Raw genomic sequence first — 17,917 nt, 5'->3', positions numbered from 1 at the left:
CCATGAGCACTCAACAGCTACAAGCAGTACGGAGAGGTTTCCTCTTTCACAGAAATTAGAAGATAAAGCAAAGAACAGCTCAATTTCATGCTCCTACCGTGCCGCTCAACAGCCTAAGCACTTGCATAACCTAATGAAAACCATCGAAACCCCAGTGAAGAAAGGCACAGAAAGGAGAAACAGAGGGTCTAGTCATCTCATCCCTCATCCATATTAATCTAGTAATAATGAGAATTGCTATCTTTTTTCAGTGTCTACTAAGTACAAGACACTGCTAGGTTCTTTTCACACATAATGTAAAGAAACTACCAAATTTCAACAGGTCTGCAAAGAAGGCATTATTAGCTATCCATATATTATAGATGAGAAAAGAGACTCAGAGAAGTTCAGCAGCTTTCCCAAGGTCAGATAGCTAATCACTGCTAAAACAGGATTTTGACCTAAAGCCCATCGTGCTTTCTTCACTGTCACTTCTCTTGCTGTGCTAGTTAAAACAGTGAAGTCAGCAAACATCAGACTTTGCTTTCCTTCTGCAAGCTTCTGATATCATCATGACCTGCGACATATGTTCTGGAAATACAATTAGCTCAAATATTAATCAACTTTCCCTAACAGCTACATCCTCTGTGTCTTATACTTTTACATGCTAACATGTTTCAGAACTACTCCTATTGGACATACTTCCCTCTAAGTTTCGGATTTATCTCTCCTTTCACACTCATTTAGCTAGACAAAAAATCTACTAGATTCATCAGACAGCTTGACTTTGTAAATGGCATATTCATTTACATAGTTAAGTTCCCCGGAAATAACGTTTCTTTGTTCAAAATTGAAAATTATCAAGAATTTTTATGTTTTAATAATAATATTCTCTATTTACTCTAAGAACAAATCTTTCAAAAGCCTGATCCAAACGCAAACATGCACAATATCTTTTCTGTTTTCTTACTATGGGACTGATCTGTGTTTGTGTAGTTGATCAACAAATCAAGTTATTAGAACTTTTAAAACAAAAACCTATAAATTTAGTATAACATCTTTAACATGTCAAAAATCAGAATTCATATAGTTCCTCACAAAGAAACAGACTTTCAAATGATCTGAAATTATCTGATTTCACGTGTATGAAAGAGTCTGAGTCATTTATGTATGATAGGTAAATGTATCTGTAGTTAAAATTATATTGTTTTAAATTATAACCTTGTTTTATGTTTCTAAGTTTTATAGAGTTTTATGTACTATAAAATCATCTATATTAACCTTGGACAGGTTTATGCTGGTAAAGGAGATTTGTACCTGAGCAATCTACTTGGAATAAAAACCATGGATGGCACTGTTATTTAATCATATCTTTCTTTCTCCCTTCTTTGACAAGTTCCACAAATACCACCTATCTTTTGGTGATTCAAAAAATCTTAAACCAATTAATTAAACTGTTTCAATTTTTGATAATGGTCTAATATTTACTCTAATCTTCATTCACAACAATAATAAAATGCTCAAATCAAAGCCTTTCATATGTAAAAAAGGTCTAACTATACCACATGTCTAAGTTTTTGACTTTATTTACATGTCTTTTCCTTTCCTTTTAGCTTATACAATAGATCAGAGGTCTATCCTTTTTCTATAGAGGGTCAGATAGTACATATTTTAGGCTCTACAGGCCAGAGGGTCTTTGTTGCAACTATTCAACTTGCAGCTGCAGCCCCAAAGCAGCCACAAACAGTACAAAGATGAATAGGTGTGGCTGGATTTAGCTGGCACTATACTGGATTTGGCACATGGCAGTAGTTTGCTGACCCCTGAGCTAAGTCACGGAGAAAACAGGAAAAATTGTGTCACTACAATTACCTAGGGTATCTTAATATTTAGCATGACAGACGAAATCATTCATAGCCATGCTGAGGTTAGACTGCTTCAGACCAAATACAACTAATCTCAACCCTAAGAGTGCTAAATACAATACTCCACTGAAATTAGATTTCTATTTAGCCACACATTTTTGTTAAGCATATCACCAGAAAAACAAGGCCACTCTCTGTGGCCAGCCTTTCTAAATTGTCTGCTACTTCCCTCTCTCACTTTATTTCCCCAACTCACCCCAGTTCCATTAGACATAATACTTATTTTTTTGTCTCAGGAAGGTCAAGGTATCACCACCTCTTCCCTATACAAAAAGTGATTTCTACTTCCACTACTTCTGCTAAGAGACAGAGATGGAGGCTGACGTCATTCCCAATCCCCTTCTCCCTTGCTGCCTTCCACTATATAAGTTGGACAAGCCAAATGCTCACCTTCTCAGCCTCTCTTGCAGCTTAGCAAGGCCATGTAATAAAGTTCAGGACAATAAATATCTTATAAAACACCGCTGAGGGAGGGGTGCTCTGAGAAAGATTTCATGTTTTTTAAAAAAAGGAGGGGAATCACAACCATCAGGACCTCTTCCTTTCCCTTTCTTCCTGCTTAATGCAAATATGATAGCTGGAATTGGAGCAACCATTTTGCAACCTGGAATTTTGCAAATATTAGAATAATCTAAGAGAATTGTAGAGATGTCAGCACTGAAACTTTAAGCCACTGAATCAATGCTAGAGGCCATTTATCTCCAGAGTTGAAAAACAGACCCTGTAAAGCGAATTTTTGTTGCAAATAAAAGCATTCTTAATCTACCTTTTCTTTAAAGCGCTAAGCTCCCAAGTCACTACTCCGCTTGAGAAGTGCAAGACCAAAAGTGGCTGAGCCTAGTTAGTTTGTTGTGAATTCTGACTAAAGAGCACTACTTTAACCTAGAGAGAAAAGCAGCAGGAAGAAATTCACAAGAAAGTCTAGACTGAGAGTTGACAGCCTAGAGCAAAAAAGTCAACGGGCAAAGAAAAGAGGAGGCTCAAGACGATTATTCAAATGTTAAAGAGAGACAGAAAAAAAAATTGAAAAAGCTCTCCTTTAGAATTATGGGCCAATAAGCCTCACAAATATTCTACTCAGCAAGTCAAGGTTGAGAATTCTGATTATATTAATTTCCGACCACGTACTCCCACTGTTTGAAAAGTAAACGTTCAGAACTCATTTTTCATATTGTTATATTCACAAGTTATATTTTTGTGCTTTTTTTGAAGCTAATTAATTTATCTTTAAGCTTCTATTTCCTTGATATTCACAAAAGTATAGTTACTGTCAATATATGATCATTTTTGACACCTGAATAATCTTTGAAATAATTATTAACAATCAAGTGAATGATGATACTGACAATAAGGACAGTGGTTTCCTCAAGCATTCACATACTAGTTTAGCTGGTTGATCCATCACCCCAACTTTAGGGACAGTCACTTCTCTTTTATATCAATACCACTGCAAAAAATACTCAAAGACAGGTAATTCTACCCACTCAAAAGAAATGTCAGAAAGATGCTTATTTTACCTCACATCTCCCTTAAAGTACAACTCTTAAGTTAAAATATCAGTTTTTGTTTTACTTCCTTACAAGTAATGCAATATAAATATTCACACAGATACACACACACCCCCATCTAGCTATAAACCCAAAAGTTTTCTCCTCCATGAGAATAGTCTGGTGGTTTTACGCTGCAGTGTAAACACTTACCAATTACAATATCTACAAATTATAACAGATTTTTTTTTATTTTTATGATTTTAGAGTAGAATTCCTTAGGATGGTCAAAGCTTTAGCTAAAAAGAATACCAAATACAAAGAGGTTTCAGGCTCAATTATAGTAGTCGAACAGAATTTAATAAAGTTCCAAGACCACATTTTCATGCCCAAATTTCTTATTGTCTTTTTTAGTTGACAAATATGTGCTCTGCAGTATAATGGCAGCAGCAGAACAGCTGGATGGCCACATCAAGCAAAAGGAAGCAACCACACATGCTGTTAAGTGTCGTTCTGACTGCCTAGAAATGGCAGCCCAGGCAGATTTACTCCCTGCTATAAATTAGAACAATTATTTCTCTGGAGTTTACATTTTCTTCACGAAAGAGTCAAATTTTCTGCACATTAAAAAAGAGAATTTTCAAAAAGGATATCTTCCCTTTCTTTGATGATCAGTTCATTCTGCTCTTCCAACTGCCTGATCTTCTTCTCAAATGATTCCTGCTCAGCTTTGAGTCGTTCTTCTGTCACTTCCTTTTCCTCACTTACTCTGAAAGAAACACAAAAATGAAAAAGAAAATGCCCATGAGAATAAAATAAAATATGTACCTACAGCTGCAGTTTACCAAAACTAGATTTCTTCCACAGGTTCACTGGTTTCTTCAGAAATACTCTATGTTCTGTTTTTTTTTTGCTAACCTTTCTTCCACCCCTTTATATTAAAATATGCCTGTGATTTTTACATCAAGAATGTTTCCAATCTTCAAAAGCATCTTAAATATGGAAAATCCTATGCAGAACATAGATCCGTAATTATAATGCCGGACAATAAAACATCCAATTTTTAAAATATAGGTTTCATTTCTTCAATATTAAAATAGGCACAATCAATTTACTTTGATTTAGATCTTTTTCACACTTTTATTTAAATACTGCCAATGAAACAAACACTATAAATATCTCTTAAATATTTCACTAAATATACATAGGCAATTTTATTCTTTTTCCTGGTACTGATACCCTGCATTCCTCAGTACCGTATAAATAACTGGACTGGGATAAAAAGATGGTATTAACATAGAAAAAAGTTCGCACTATATTTATTCTTGGTCCAAAAATGATTATAAAGTTAAAAACACTGACCAAAGAATCTGTATCGTTAATGTTTAACTCTGAAAAGTATTCCAACTCAATCCTACCAAAAAGGGGTGGTTTCTGAAAAGAGTAAAGAGGAAAAAAACCAAAAAACAAAAAAATAGAAAAACAAAAAGCTAAACAACAACATTAAAACTTATCTTAAAATGGCAACCCTAATTTTCATGTTAACTCTGTTCACAGGGATGTTAGCCCTAAGTTTCTCTGTTACTGGTGCTTATTTCTCCAAGGAGAGTACAACACATTTATCCTATAAGATCACACCAAGATATGTGTAAGTGAAATCCACAGGAAAACCAAACCTTTTCTTTGAGCTCCTAAATTTACATCCTCCCAGATGCGTACTCTCCCAGAGAAATTTCTGAATAACATGAACTCCATAGCCTTTCCTTTGTTGCTAGCGTTCTGGTGGAGATATTGAAATCAACGAGATAACAGAACGAAAATTAGAATTCTGAATGTTCAAGAGTTGATTACATCTTGTCTGAAATTTGTGTGAAAGTGCATGGCACACAGTCGTGTTCAAAAAATAGGTTGATTTCTTCTTGCTCATCATGACATTCAAATCATTTCCCCAACCCCCATTATTTATGTTTAGCATACTACTAGGCCTATGAATGGGACTCAAGCCCTTCTTTCTAAAAGAGTAATCTCTAAAACTGATACAATTACAAGGAATCCAGACAATAAACAAAGAACAAATATACACATATGAAGAAGATTTATACTCTAGTATCAGGTTATCCTGTCTCCTTGTTGTCACCTCTTCCCAATGCCTTTCCTTTTCTTGTTATTACTCTCAAGGACACTTGCACTAACATCTTTCACAGTAATTCCCCATTGCCTCTAAGTTTTTCTAAAATTGTCAAATATTTGTACCCTTTATTATTTCTACCATCCAAATCACTCCTCTTCCCTCTATCAAAAAGCTTCTGAAATACCTTTGTCAAGAAACTGCTTCAAATCAAGTAAACCCCTCAAACTGTAAATAAGAAGAACATGTACACTTGGTAATTTTGGCAAAGTGTGCTTATTTCTCTGGACATCATGACTCTCACTCATAAAGAAAAAAGGCTAGACCAGACAATTTTAACAATTCGTCCCAGCTCAAGTTCTATAACTTCCTTCACTATACTATAAATATCCTGATACTGTGGTTTGGTTGATACTGCGGTTTGTCCTTTATAAATATGGAGAACATTTGTAAAGAAATAAGAAAGAAGTTAACAAACATTTGGTCAGGGTACATGGTATATAATATTATAATCTAGGGAAACTATAGCCATAGGATGAGAGAAGAAGCAGATAAAAAGAGAAATATTAAAAAGTACAAAGATATAAAATTTAGCATGAGGATAGATAATGCAAAACAAAGGAAGTGATGCATCTGTAGGATTATGCATAAAATACAGATAAATAAGTCATACTATATACATATTGTAAGGAGAGAATAAATACTGTTAAGGTGAAAAAATATGCAGCAAAATCTCTCCCTGTTTAGAGTGGTAAAATCTTAAAGACAAGACTGAAGAGGAAAATTTGTAAGTAGATAAGAGAACATTTATGTTTATTTACTTAAAAATATTTACTGAAAATTTCCTACTATAGACAAAAATAATCACAGTAACTTTATTCAGTTAGAAAGTATTCAAAAGGAACCTAACAGTGGCTCCCTGTAGTTTCAATCTCATTCATAAAAGCCATACAAATATGAGGAATGGCCCAAAGATTTGTTTCTTCAACAAGTAATGCTCCAGGGTCATAAAACAGTAACAAAAAATTAGATTGTCAAGTTTACCTTAACATTAAATTAAACACAGAGATTATCTCTAGAGTCTACCAGATCAGAACATATAGGTATCATATAAGTATAGCTCAAAAGTTACTTATTCCCTTTGCTGGTCTTGAAGGAAATCCATGAAAACTCTAGGGATCATTGAAGGCAAAAATGCTTGTACATATATTCCATAATGCCAGAGTCTACAATGAGCTTTTCCCAAAACTTAATGTGTTCTATCCAAAAAACTCACCCTCTTCTAAATGTAATTTTTAGGGTATGTTTGAAAAATTTGTTGCTACGGTATTTAAACAGGGCTTTTTTTTTCCCCCAAATCATTTCTGTTATGCTATTATGATTAGACTACCTGTTAGCCATTAGTATGCTCTAGAAGGCTATAAAATTAACAAGCTCCATTAAGCACAAAGGGCAACACTTCTTCTATAGGCCTATCTAAAGATATACGTGGCTTCTTTGTGGCCTATTAGCATAGTTACTATGAGCAAGTATATTAATACAGTCTTTAAATGCAGAGGACCTGCCAGTGAAACAACCTCAAGATTTCCATACTGAAATCTGTCTTCTTATTTAATGTGTGTTTAATAGTATTTCTCATGAGGTATACGTATGAGAAAATACCTACATTTTTCATCAAAGCAATCTCAGACCATAAAATAACATAAAAGACCTAATCCTCTATCTTATTTAGAATCCTGCCACAAGTTAATTAACAAAATAAGAATCTAAACATAAGAAAGGGAAATATTTGACTAATAGGATAAAAAGGTTAAAATTCTGGACAAGAGGATATTGTTAGTGTGGGTTTGTTAATTATTCACAAGGAGGACAATAGCCTATTCATAAAGTAAGAAATCACCATTGTCAGCATTTATTTAATGCCTCAGAGTATTTCTCAAAAACTTCCACAAAATGTACTCTTATCTAACACGAAAAGACAATTCACACCCTTAGAGTTGGTTGGTTGGGCTGAAATTTGTGCTGAAATTACTGAATTTCTTTGAAGTCTTATGTTTTAGCTTAAACACCCCTGTACATTTTGTGTTTTTCTCCATAAAACGATCTTTTCTGTTTCAATATAAAAAGTTTTCCCCCATCCACCTATTAAATTTTTTAGTAAAACTAATGTTTTACTAAAGAGATTGATTTTATGGCTTTGCATATCCCCGATGTTCTTCCAGATACTCCAGGAATGGGTGGGTACATGTACACTAACGTGAAAGACAAGGTCAAGGCAGCAAAGCTTCTATCCCAAAGAGAATTACAGCTCATCCAATGGTCAACCAGATAAATTTCTTCCTCTCTTTATTTCCTTGTGTTTGGGAGCTGGGTATGCTGGTCGCATTTAATAAATTATAATATCAACTTAGTGGGTAAGATTTAGAAAAGGAAAAACAGATTTCATAGCACACCTAGCAAAAAAAGAAAGAAACATATTGTTTTCAAGCAAAAGTAAATGCATGGTGAGAAAGAAGGCTTTCATTATTAAAAAACATTTCAGTGACATCATCTGAATGCTCTCTTTATAAATTTTAACATTTGGCTATTATTTAAAATGTACTGTCTAAAGGAATACAGGTACTTCAAGAAATCAGAGACATAGCAATCTATGTCAAAAGGGCTCTAAGAACTACAGAGCAATATCTAATGAACGCAGACACAAAAATCCTCAACAAAATACTAGCAAACAGCATCCAGGAACAAAAAAAAAGGATTATATATCATGACAAATTGGGATTTATCCCAGGAATAAAAGTTGGCTTAACACTCAAGAATCAGTTAATGTAATATACCATATATCAATAAAATAAAGGACAAAAACCACATGATCATCTAAACAGATGCAGAAAAGTGTTTGAAAAAATCCAACAACAATTCATGATTTAAAAAAAAAACATTTAATGAATAGGAAGAAAAGGGAACTTCCTCAACCTGAAAAAGTCCATTTACGAAAAACGCACATCTAATATCATATTTAATGGTAAAAGACTAAATTTTTCCCCCAATGATCCAGAACAAGACCAAGATGTCTGCTCTTGCCACTTCAATTCAACATGGTACTAGAGGTTACAGTTAGGACAATTAGGCAGGTAAAATGAACAAAAGGCATCTAGATTCTAAAGGAAGAAGTAAAACCATCTCTATTTTACATGATATGATTTTGTATATAGAAAATCTAAGGAATCCACTAAAAACTACTAGAACTAATAAAGGTGTTCATTAAGGTTACAGGATACAAGATCAATATACACAAGTCAATTGTACACTAGCAGTGAACACCCCAAAAAGAAATTAAGGAAACAATTGCATTCACAATCGCACCAAGAAAAATAAAATACAAAGGAATAAATTCAACAAAAGAAGCAAGACTTGTACACTGAAAACTACAAAACATTGTTGAAAGAAATTAGAGACCTAAATTAATGACCTAAAAGACATTCCAGGTTCATGACTGGAAGACTTAAGATGGCAGTACTCTCAAAATTGATCTACACGTTCAATTCAATCTCTACCAAAATTTCCACTGGTTTATTTGCAGAAACGGACAAACTAACCTGGTACTAAAATTCATATGGAATTGAAAGGGACCCAGAATACCTAAAATATTCTTGAAAAAGGAGAAAAAGATGGAGGACTCACACTTTCCAATTTTAAAACTTACTACAAGACTACAGTACTCAAGACAGTGTGGTAACAGCATGAGAATACACATATAGATCAATGAAACATAAATAAACATTCACATTAACAGTAAATAGATTTTTCAACCAGAGTAGCAAGAAAATCAGAGAAAGAATAGTCTTCTCAACAAGTAGTGCTGGACAACTTGCTATCCAAACAAAAAAAAGTAAAGTTGAGCTAAAACTGTAAACTCTTGAAGAAAAGATTTATAGGCATATATCTTTGTGACCCTTGGAAGAGGCAACTATTACATAGATATGACACCAAAACACAAGAAATAAAAGAAAAATAGATGAATTGGACTTCATCAAAATTAATAACTTGTGTACTTCAAATGAGGACACCGACAAGAAAATGAAAAGATAACCCACTGAATGGGAGAAAATTTTTGCAAATATATCTGATAAAGGACTTGTAAAAGGAATAAATAAAGAACGCTGAGAGAGAGAGAAGTCAAGATGGCAGTGTAGGCAGACTCTGAACTCACCTCCTCCCACGGACACAGCCAATTTACAACTACTCTTGGAAAATTTACCCCTGAGAGAGAACTGAAAACTGGATAAGATGAACCCCTGCAACAAATGACAATCCTAATTGAGGTGGAAAAGGAAGAAATTCTCTTCTGCAGAGAAACCACCACCTTCCCAAGCCACAGCACTTCACAGATGCCCGGGAGCAGCCCAAAAGTACGCAGCCCTCCCTGGAAGAGAGGGGACCTGAACCAGGGAGCATGCCCACTATAGGCATTTTTTGAACCCAGCACAACCTAGCAAAGTGGCATAATATCTAACTTTGCTCTCTACTAACAACATGGGGGTATACCCCCAGAAAAGCTGGTTCACAAAGAAATTAAAGCCAGCTCTTAAAGGGCCCACACACAAATTCACCCATCTCGGAAAGCAACCTAAAATCACCAGAAAGAAAGGTGCACAGTCCCTTGGTGAAAAGAGACTCACCTGACAGGCTATGAGAGCATCTCAGTGAGAGGTGACACCTCTCCAGGGGCTGGGACATTGGCGGCGGCCATTGTTGTGGCCTGGTGTGGGCGTGCTGACATAGAGGCAGGCAGACACCATTGGAGTTGTCCCTGGAGGCTGCTAGCCCAGGGCTTGCCCCACCCACTAGAGCACCAATTTAATCCAGCTCAGCAAGGGCAAGCAGCCCACCCTAGGGACTGGCCCCAACCAACAACAAGCCCTCAGGCAACTTGTGGGCCTGCAAAGATTGGTGACTGGATTCTCCACAGCCTGGCACTGGGTCCACCTCTGTGGGGCAGAGCATGCACAAGGAGTGGGTGGAGAGTGTGGGGCATTGGTGCAGTGCGTGGGGCTCCTGCCTTGGAGAGGCTGGGTCCACTTCAGAGGTTGGGGCGCATACGTAGGGCAGGACTGTGTTGACTGTGTGTGGGGCCCTGTGTGTGGCGGGACTTGTCAGCTGCAGAAGATTTGTGCTTCTCAAAGACACACATAGGGGATTGGCCCTACCTTCCAAAGCCTGAAACAATTTCGTGGTCCTGTGCCTGAGGCCAGCCCCTCCCAGCTGCAATCCTCAGAGAGCTGACAAGAGCCTTATAGGCTGGAGGCTTACAACAATTGTAACTCCCTGAGGCTAACAACCAGGCACTCTGGGTGCCTACTCACTTAATAGAAAAACTGCAATAGGAATGTGCTTTTAGACCTTGCAGCTAATTGTGCTGGGGCTCCCCACACCTGATCAAGAGACTGAAAAGCCCACAACAACTACATGCAGCTGAGCATTACAACCAGCTGGACAGAGGACAGCTCAGCCTCCCTGGGCAGCTCGGGAAGCGCAACCCTGCCCCAACAGAAGAACACACGTAGCCCACACAGGAGTCACTCCTGGAACATTTGGAACTGGTGACAAGAGGGAAGTGCACTGCCAGGCCTCATAAGGCATCACTTATATAAGGTCACCTGTCCAAGATCAGGAGACGTAGCTGACCTACCTAATACTTAGACACAAGTACAGGGAAAGAGGCAAAATGAGGAGGCAAAAGAACACGTTCCAAGTAAGGGAACAGGACAAAACCCCAGAAAAGGAACTAAATGAAACAAAAATTGGCAACCTACAGAGTTCAAACAAAGAGTGTTAAGGATGCTCACTGATCTTGGGAGAAGAATGGATGAACTCAGTGAGAACATCAACAAAGAATGGAAGATATAAAAAAGAACCAATCAGAAATGAAGAATACAACACTGGAAATGAAAAATTTCACTAAAGGGACTCAAAAGCAGAGTAGAGGATACAGAAGAACGGATCAGCGAGCTGGACAAAAGACTAGAAGAAATCACCCAAGCTGAACAGATAAAGAAAAAAGAACTAAAAAGAGTCAGGACAGTCTAAGGGATCTCTGTGACAACATCAAGCACACTAACATCCATGTTATAGGTGTCCCAGGAGGAGAAGAGCAAGACAAAGGGGCAGAGAATCTATTTGAAGAAATAATAGCTGAAAATTTCCCTAACCTAAGGAAGGAAACAGACATCCAGGTACAGGAAGCACAGAGAGCAGAGAGCACCAAATAAGATAAACCCAAAGAGGCCCACACAAAGACACATCATAATTAAAATGTCCAAAATTAAAGATAAAGAGAGAATCCTAAAAGCTGCAAGAGAAAGACAAGTTACATAAAAAGGAAACCCCATAAGGCTATCTGCTGACTTCTCAGCAGAAACCTTACAGGCTAGAAGAGAGTGCCATGATATATTTAAAGTGCTAAAAGGAAAAAACCTACAGCCAAGAATACTCTACCTGGCAAGGTTATCATTCAGAATGGAAGGAGAGATAAAAAGTTTCTCAGACAGGCAAAAATTAAAGGAGTTTGTCACCAAGAAACCAGTTCTACAAGAAACACTAAAGGGACTTATCTAAAGGGGAAAGAGAAGACCACAAATAGGAAAAATTATGTATTTCCATGACAAGAGGGTAACAGATACAAATGCACAAAAAGAGGTTATATATGATATCCAAAACATAAAATGTGGGAGGAGAGGAGCTCAAGAGTAAAGCTTTCAGAGGGGGTCAAACTAAAGGGACTATTAACTTAACATAGATTACTATATACACAGGTTACTGTATATGAACCCCATGGTAATCACAAACCAGAAAGCTATAATAAATACACAAAAAAATAACAGAAAGGAACCCAAACATAATACTAAAGAAAGCCATCAAACCACAAGGGAACAGAGCAAGCGAAGAAGAAAGGAACAGAGAGGAACTACCAAAACACCAAGAAAAAAAAAAGTTAAAAAATGGCAATAAATACATACTTATCAGTAGCTACTTTAAACATCAATGGACTAAATGCTCCAATTAAAAGGCATAGGGTGGCTGATTGGATAAAAAAACAAGACCCAGATATATGCTGCATACAAGAGACACACTTCAGACCTAAAGACACGCACAAACTGAAAGCTAATGGAGAGAAAAAGATACTCCATGCAAATGGCAAAGAAAAGAAAGCTGGGGTAGCAGTACTCATATCAGACAAAATAGACTTTAAAACAAAAACTGTAGCAAGAGAGAAAGAAGGGCACCACATAATGATCAAAGGAACAATCCAACAAGAGGATATAACACTTGTAAATATCTATGCACCCAATGTAGGAGCACCTAAATTTATAAAGCAGTTATTAACAGACATAAAAAGAGAAACAGACAGTAACACAATAGTAAGGGACTTTAACACTCCACTTACACTAATGGATAGATCATCCAAACAGAAGATCAATAAGGAAACATTGGCTTAAATGACACACTAGAACAGATGGACCTAGTAGATATATACAGAACATTTCATCCAAAAACCGACGAATATACATTCTTTTCAAATGCACATGAAACATTCTCCAGGACTGATCACATATTACGCCACAAAACAAGTCTCCATAAATTTAAGAAGAGTGAAATAATACCAAGCATCTTTTCTGACCACAATGGTATGCAACTAGAAATCAACTATAGGAAGAAAAACAGAAAGACCACAAATATGTGGATATTAAACAAAATGCTACTGAACAGCCAACTGGGTCAATGAAGAAATCAAAGGAGAAATCAAAAAATACCTGGAGACAAATGAAAATACGACATGCTAGAATTTATGGGATACAGCAAAAAAGTGGTTCTAAGAGGGAAGTTTATAGCAATGCAGGCGTATCTCAACAAACAAGAAAAAGCTCAAATAAACAATCTAACAGCACACCTAAAGGAACTGGAAAAAGAAGAACAAACAAAGCCCAAAATCAGTAGAAGAAGGGAAATAATAAAAATCAGAGCAGAAATAAATGAAATAGAGACTAAAAAAAACAATAGAAAAAATTAATAAAACCAAGAGCTGGTTCTTTGAAAAGATAAACAAAATTGACAAACCTTTAGCTAGACTCACCAAGAAAAAAAGAGAGAAGGCTCAAATACGTAAAATCAGAAATGAAAGAGGAGAAATTACAACCGACACTTCAGAAATACAAAAGATTATAGAGAATACTATGAAAAGCTATATGCCAACAAATTGGATACTCTACAAGAAATGGATAAATTCTTAGAATCATACAACCTTCCAAAACTGAATCCAGAAGAAATAGAGAATTTGAATAGACCAATCACCAGTAAGGAGATTGAAATAGCAATCAAAAACCTCCCCAAAAATAAAAGTCTAGAACCAGATGGCTTCCCTGGTGAACTCTACCAAACATTCAAAGAAGAGTTAATACCTATCCTTCTCAAACTCTTCAAAAAAATTGAAGAGGAGGGGAAGCTTCCTAACTCATTCTACAAAGCCAACATTACCCTGATACCAAAACCAGAATAGGACAACACAAAAAAAGAAAATTACAGGCCAATATCATTGATGAACATCGATGCAAAAATCCTCAACAAAATACTAGCAATCTGCATATAACAATACATTAAAAAGATTATACAGCTTGATCAGGTGGGATTTATTACAGGGATGCAGAGATGGTTCAACATCAGCAAATCAATCAACATGATCCACCACATTAATAAAATGAAGAATAAAAATCACATGATCATCTCAGTAGATGCAGAGAAAGCAACTGACAGGATACAGCACCCATTTATGATAAAAACTCTGAGTAAAATGGGTATAGAAGGAAAGTACCTCAACATAATAAAGGCCATACATGACAAACCCACAGCTAATATCATCCTCAATGGTGAAAAACTGAAAGTTATCCCTCTAAGAACAGGAACCAGACAAGGATGCCCACTCTTGTTTACTTCAATACTATGTTAAACCACTCCTGTTTAATATAGTATTGGAAGTCCTAACCAGAGCAATCAGACAAGAAAACGAAATAAAAGGGATCATAATTGGAAAGGAAGAAGTGAAACTGTCACTATTTGCAAATGACATGATTTTATATATAGAAAACCCTAAAGAATCCACTAAAGACCTTTTAGAATTAATAAATGAATAGGGTAAAGTTGTACGATACAAAATCAACATAAAATCAGTTGCATTTCTATACACTAACAACAAAGCAGCAGAAAGAGAAATTAAGAATACAATCCTATTTACAATTGCAACATAAAGAATAAAATATCCAGGAATAAACTTAACCAAAGAGGTGAAAGATCTGTACACCGAAAACTATAAAACATTGCTGAAAGAAATTGAAGAAGACACAAAGAAATGGAAAGCTATTACAGGCTCTTGGATTGGAAGAATTAACATAGTTAAGATGTCCATGCTTCCTAAAGCCATCTATAGATTCAATACAATCCCTATCAAAGTTCCAACAACATTTTTCACAGAAATAGAACAAAGAATCATAAAATTTATATGGAACAACAAAAGCTCCCAAATAGCCAAAGGAATCCTGAGAAAAAAGAACAAAGCTGGAGGTATCACACTCCTTGATTTCAAAATATACTACAAAGCTATAGCAACCAAAACAGCATGGTACTGGCACAAAAACAGACACACAGATCAATGGAACAGAATTGAGAGCCCAGAAATAAACCCACACATCTATGGACAGCTAATTTTTGACAAAGGAGCCAAAAACATACAATGGAGAAAGGAAAGTCTCTTCAACAAATGGTGTTGGGAAAAGTGGACAGCCACAAGCAAAAAAATGAAAGTAGACCATTATGTTACACCATACACAAAAATTAACTCCAAATGGATTAAAGACTTGAATGTAAGACCTGAAACTGTGAAACTTCTAGAAGAAAACATAGTAAGTACACTCTTCGACATTGGCATCAGCAACATATTTTCAAGGACCATGTTGGACCAGGCAGGAGAAACAATAGAAAAAATAAACAAATGGTACAACATCAAACTAAAAAGCTTCTGTACAGCGAAGGAAACCATCAACAAAACGAAAAGACAACCTAACAATTGGGAGAAGATATTTGCAAACCATGTATCTGATAAGGGGTTAATCTCCAAAATATATAAAGAAGTCATACATCTCAATAACAAAAAAACTAACAACCCAATTAAAAAATGGGCAAAAGACCTGAACAGACATTTCTCCAAAGATATACAGATGGCCAACAGGCACATGAAAAGATGTTCAACATCATTAACTATCAGGGAAATGCAAATCAAAACTACAATGAGACATCATCTGACTCCCATCAGAATGGCTATAATTAACAAGACAGCAAACAACAAGTTTTGGAGAGGATGTGGAAAGAAGGGAACTCTCGTATACCGCTGGTGGAGTGCAAACTGGTGCAGCCACTATGGAACACAGTGTGGAGATTCCTCAAAAAATTAAGGATAGAATTCCCATACGATCCAGCTATTCCACTGCTGGGTATTTATCCAAAGAACATGAAAACACCAATGCATAAAGATACATGCATCCCTGCGTTCACTGTAGCATTACTCACAATAGCCAAGACTTGGAGGCAACCTAAGTGCCCACCAAGGGACGAATGGATAAAGAAGATGTAATATATACACACAATGGAATACTACTCAGCCATAAGAAACGATGAAATCCAACCATTTGTGACAACATGGATGGACATTGAGGGTATTATGCAAAGCGAAATAAGTCAGAGGGAGAAGGTCAAATATTGTATGATCTCACTCACAAGCAGAAGATAAAAACAACAACAAACAAACATATAGAGACAGAGATTGGATTGGTGGTTACCAGAGGGGAGGAGAAGAGGGAGGAGGGTGAAAGGGATGATTAGGCACATGTGTGTGGTGATGGATTGTAATTAGTATTTGGGTGGTGAGTATGATGTAATCAATGCAGAAATAAAAGTATAATGATGTATGCCTGAAATTTATACAATGTTACAAACCAATGTTACTGCAATAAAAAAACAAATTAATTATTAAAAAAAAAGAACTTTGAGAATTCAACAATAAAAAGAGAACCTAATTTAAAAGGATCTGAATAGCTGTTTCTTCAAAGAAGATACACAAATTGCCAAGAGGCACATGAAAAGATGTTCAACATCATTAGCCATTAGGTAAATGCAAATCAAATCCACAATTAGATACCCCTTCATACCCACTAGGATGATATAATCAAAAAGATAAATAAAAACGTGTCATTTGACAATAAAAAAAAAATAATGGAAAAAAAAAAAAACAAGTGTTGGCAAAGCTGCAGAGAAACTGGAACCCTCATAGATTGCTGGTAGAAATGTAAAATGGTACAGCCACTCTGGAAAACAGTCTGGCAGTTCCTCAAAAAGTTAAACATAGGGTTACCATAGGACCCAGCAATTCCATTCCTAGGTATAAACCCAAGAGAAATTAAAACATGTTCACACACAAATTTATACACATATGTTCATAGCAGCATAATCCATAATAACTAAAAAGTACAAACAATACAAATGTCTGTCAATAGATATTCTGTGTTGGTCTCAGCCTATTGATAGTGATGCTATAGGCTAGAAATGCTCGTGGTCACCCCCTGGGCCTGTACTGTGGTAAGCCCCCAGATATTTCCCTGACTGGAATCAATGTTGTGGCTGGACTGGCTCATACGGTTCTTACTACTCATAGGTCCTGGAAGGTACAGAGCACACCTGGGGCCACACAGTGAGGTAGTGGTGGGTGAGAGTGAGTGAGTGAGAGAGAGAGAGAGAGAGAGAGAGAGGGAGGGAGGGAGGGGACCTTGAGTTCTGTCTTTATTAGGGTTGAGGGTGGAGTGCCTTAGGGTTTGTGGATTCACATGTGACTGGTGAATTTAAAATGTGAGAGCAGGAATTACAGTGTGGGAAGGGAAAAGTGAGCGGTCAGTCAAATGGTCAGTTATCTAGATCAATCACAACTTTCTAAAAAGGGGAACTTCACGGGTGGGGTGGCCTGGCTCTTTATCTAGTTGTGTAGCTGGCAATGTATCTATCTGAGATGGATGTCTTTGAAGTGGATGCCTCGGCAATCAAAAGTTTAATGTCATTATTATGTTGAGGTACTTTCCTTCTATACCCATTGTTTTTCAGAGCTTTTATCATTAACGGATGCCACATCTTGTCGAATGCTTTCTCTGCATCTATTGAGATGATATGTGAGTTTTATTCTTCATTTTATTAATGTGGTGTATCATGCTGGTTGATTTGCTGATGCTGAACATCACTGCATCCCTGGAATAAATCCCACTTGATCATGGTGTATGATCCTTTGTAATGTATTGTATTCAATTTGC

At 36.4% G+C, this 17,917-nt stretch overlaps 1 protein-coding gene across 3 annotated transcripts in view; it reads right to left on the bottom strand.

Moving 5' to 3' along the window:
- KIAA1328 (KIAA1328 ortholog) overlaps nt 1-17,917 on the bottom strand; it is a 341,990-nt gene that overhangs the window by 281,419 nt on the left and 42,654 nt on the right. For all 3 annotated transcript variants that reach the window (XM_058557017.1, XM_058557018.1, XM_058557019.1), the window contains one exon: nt 4,045-4,160. In XM_058557017.1, coding sequence (XP_058413000.1) covers nt 4,045-4,160 — 116 coding nt within the window. The remainder of the gene's footprint in view (nt 1-4,044; nt 4,161-17,917) is intronic.

The sequence above is a fragment of the Diceros bicornis genome, chromosome 16 (assembly GCF_020826845.1).
Source record: "Diceros bicornis minor isolate mBicDic1 chromosome 16, mDicBic1.mat.cur, whole genome shotgun sequence".
NCBI classification, from domain to species: domain Eukaryota; kingdom Metazoa; phylum Chordata; class Mammalia; order Perissodactyla; family Rhinocerotidae; genus Diceros; species Diceros bicornis.
Note: the sequence above shows the minus strand (reverse complement) of the source record. Positions and strands in the feature narration are given on the sequence as shown.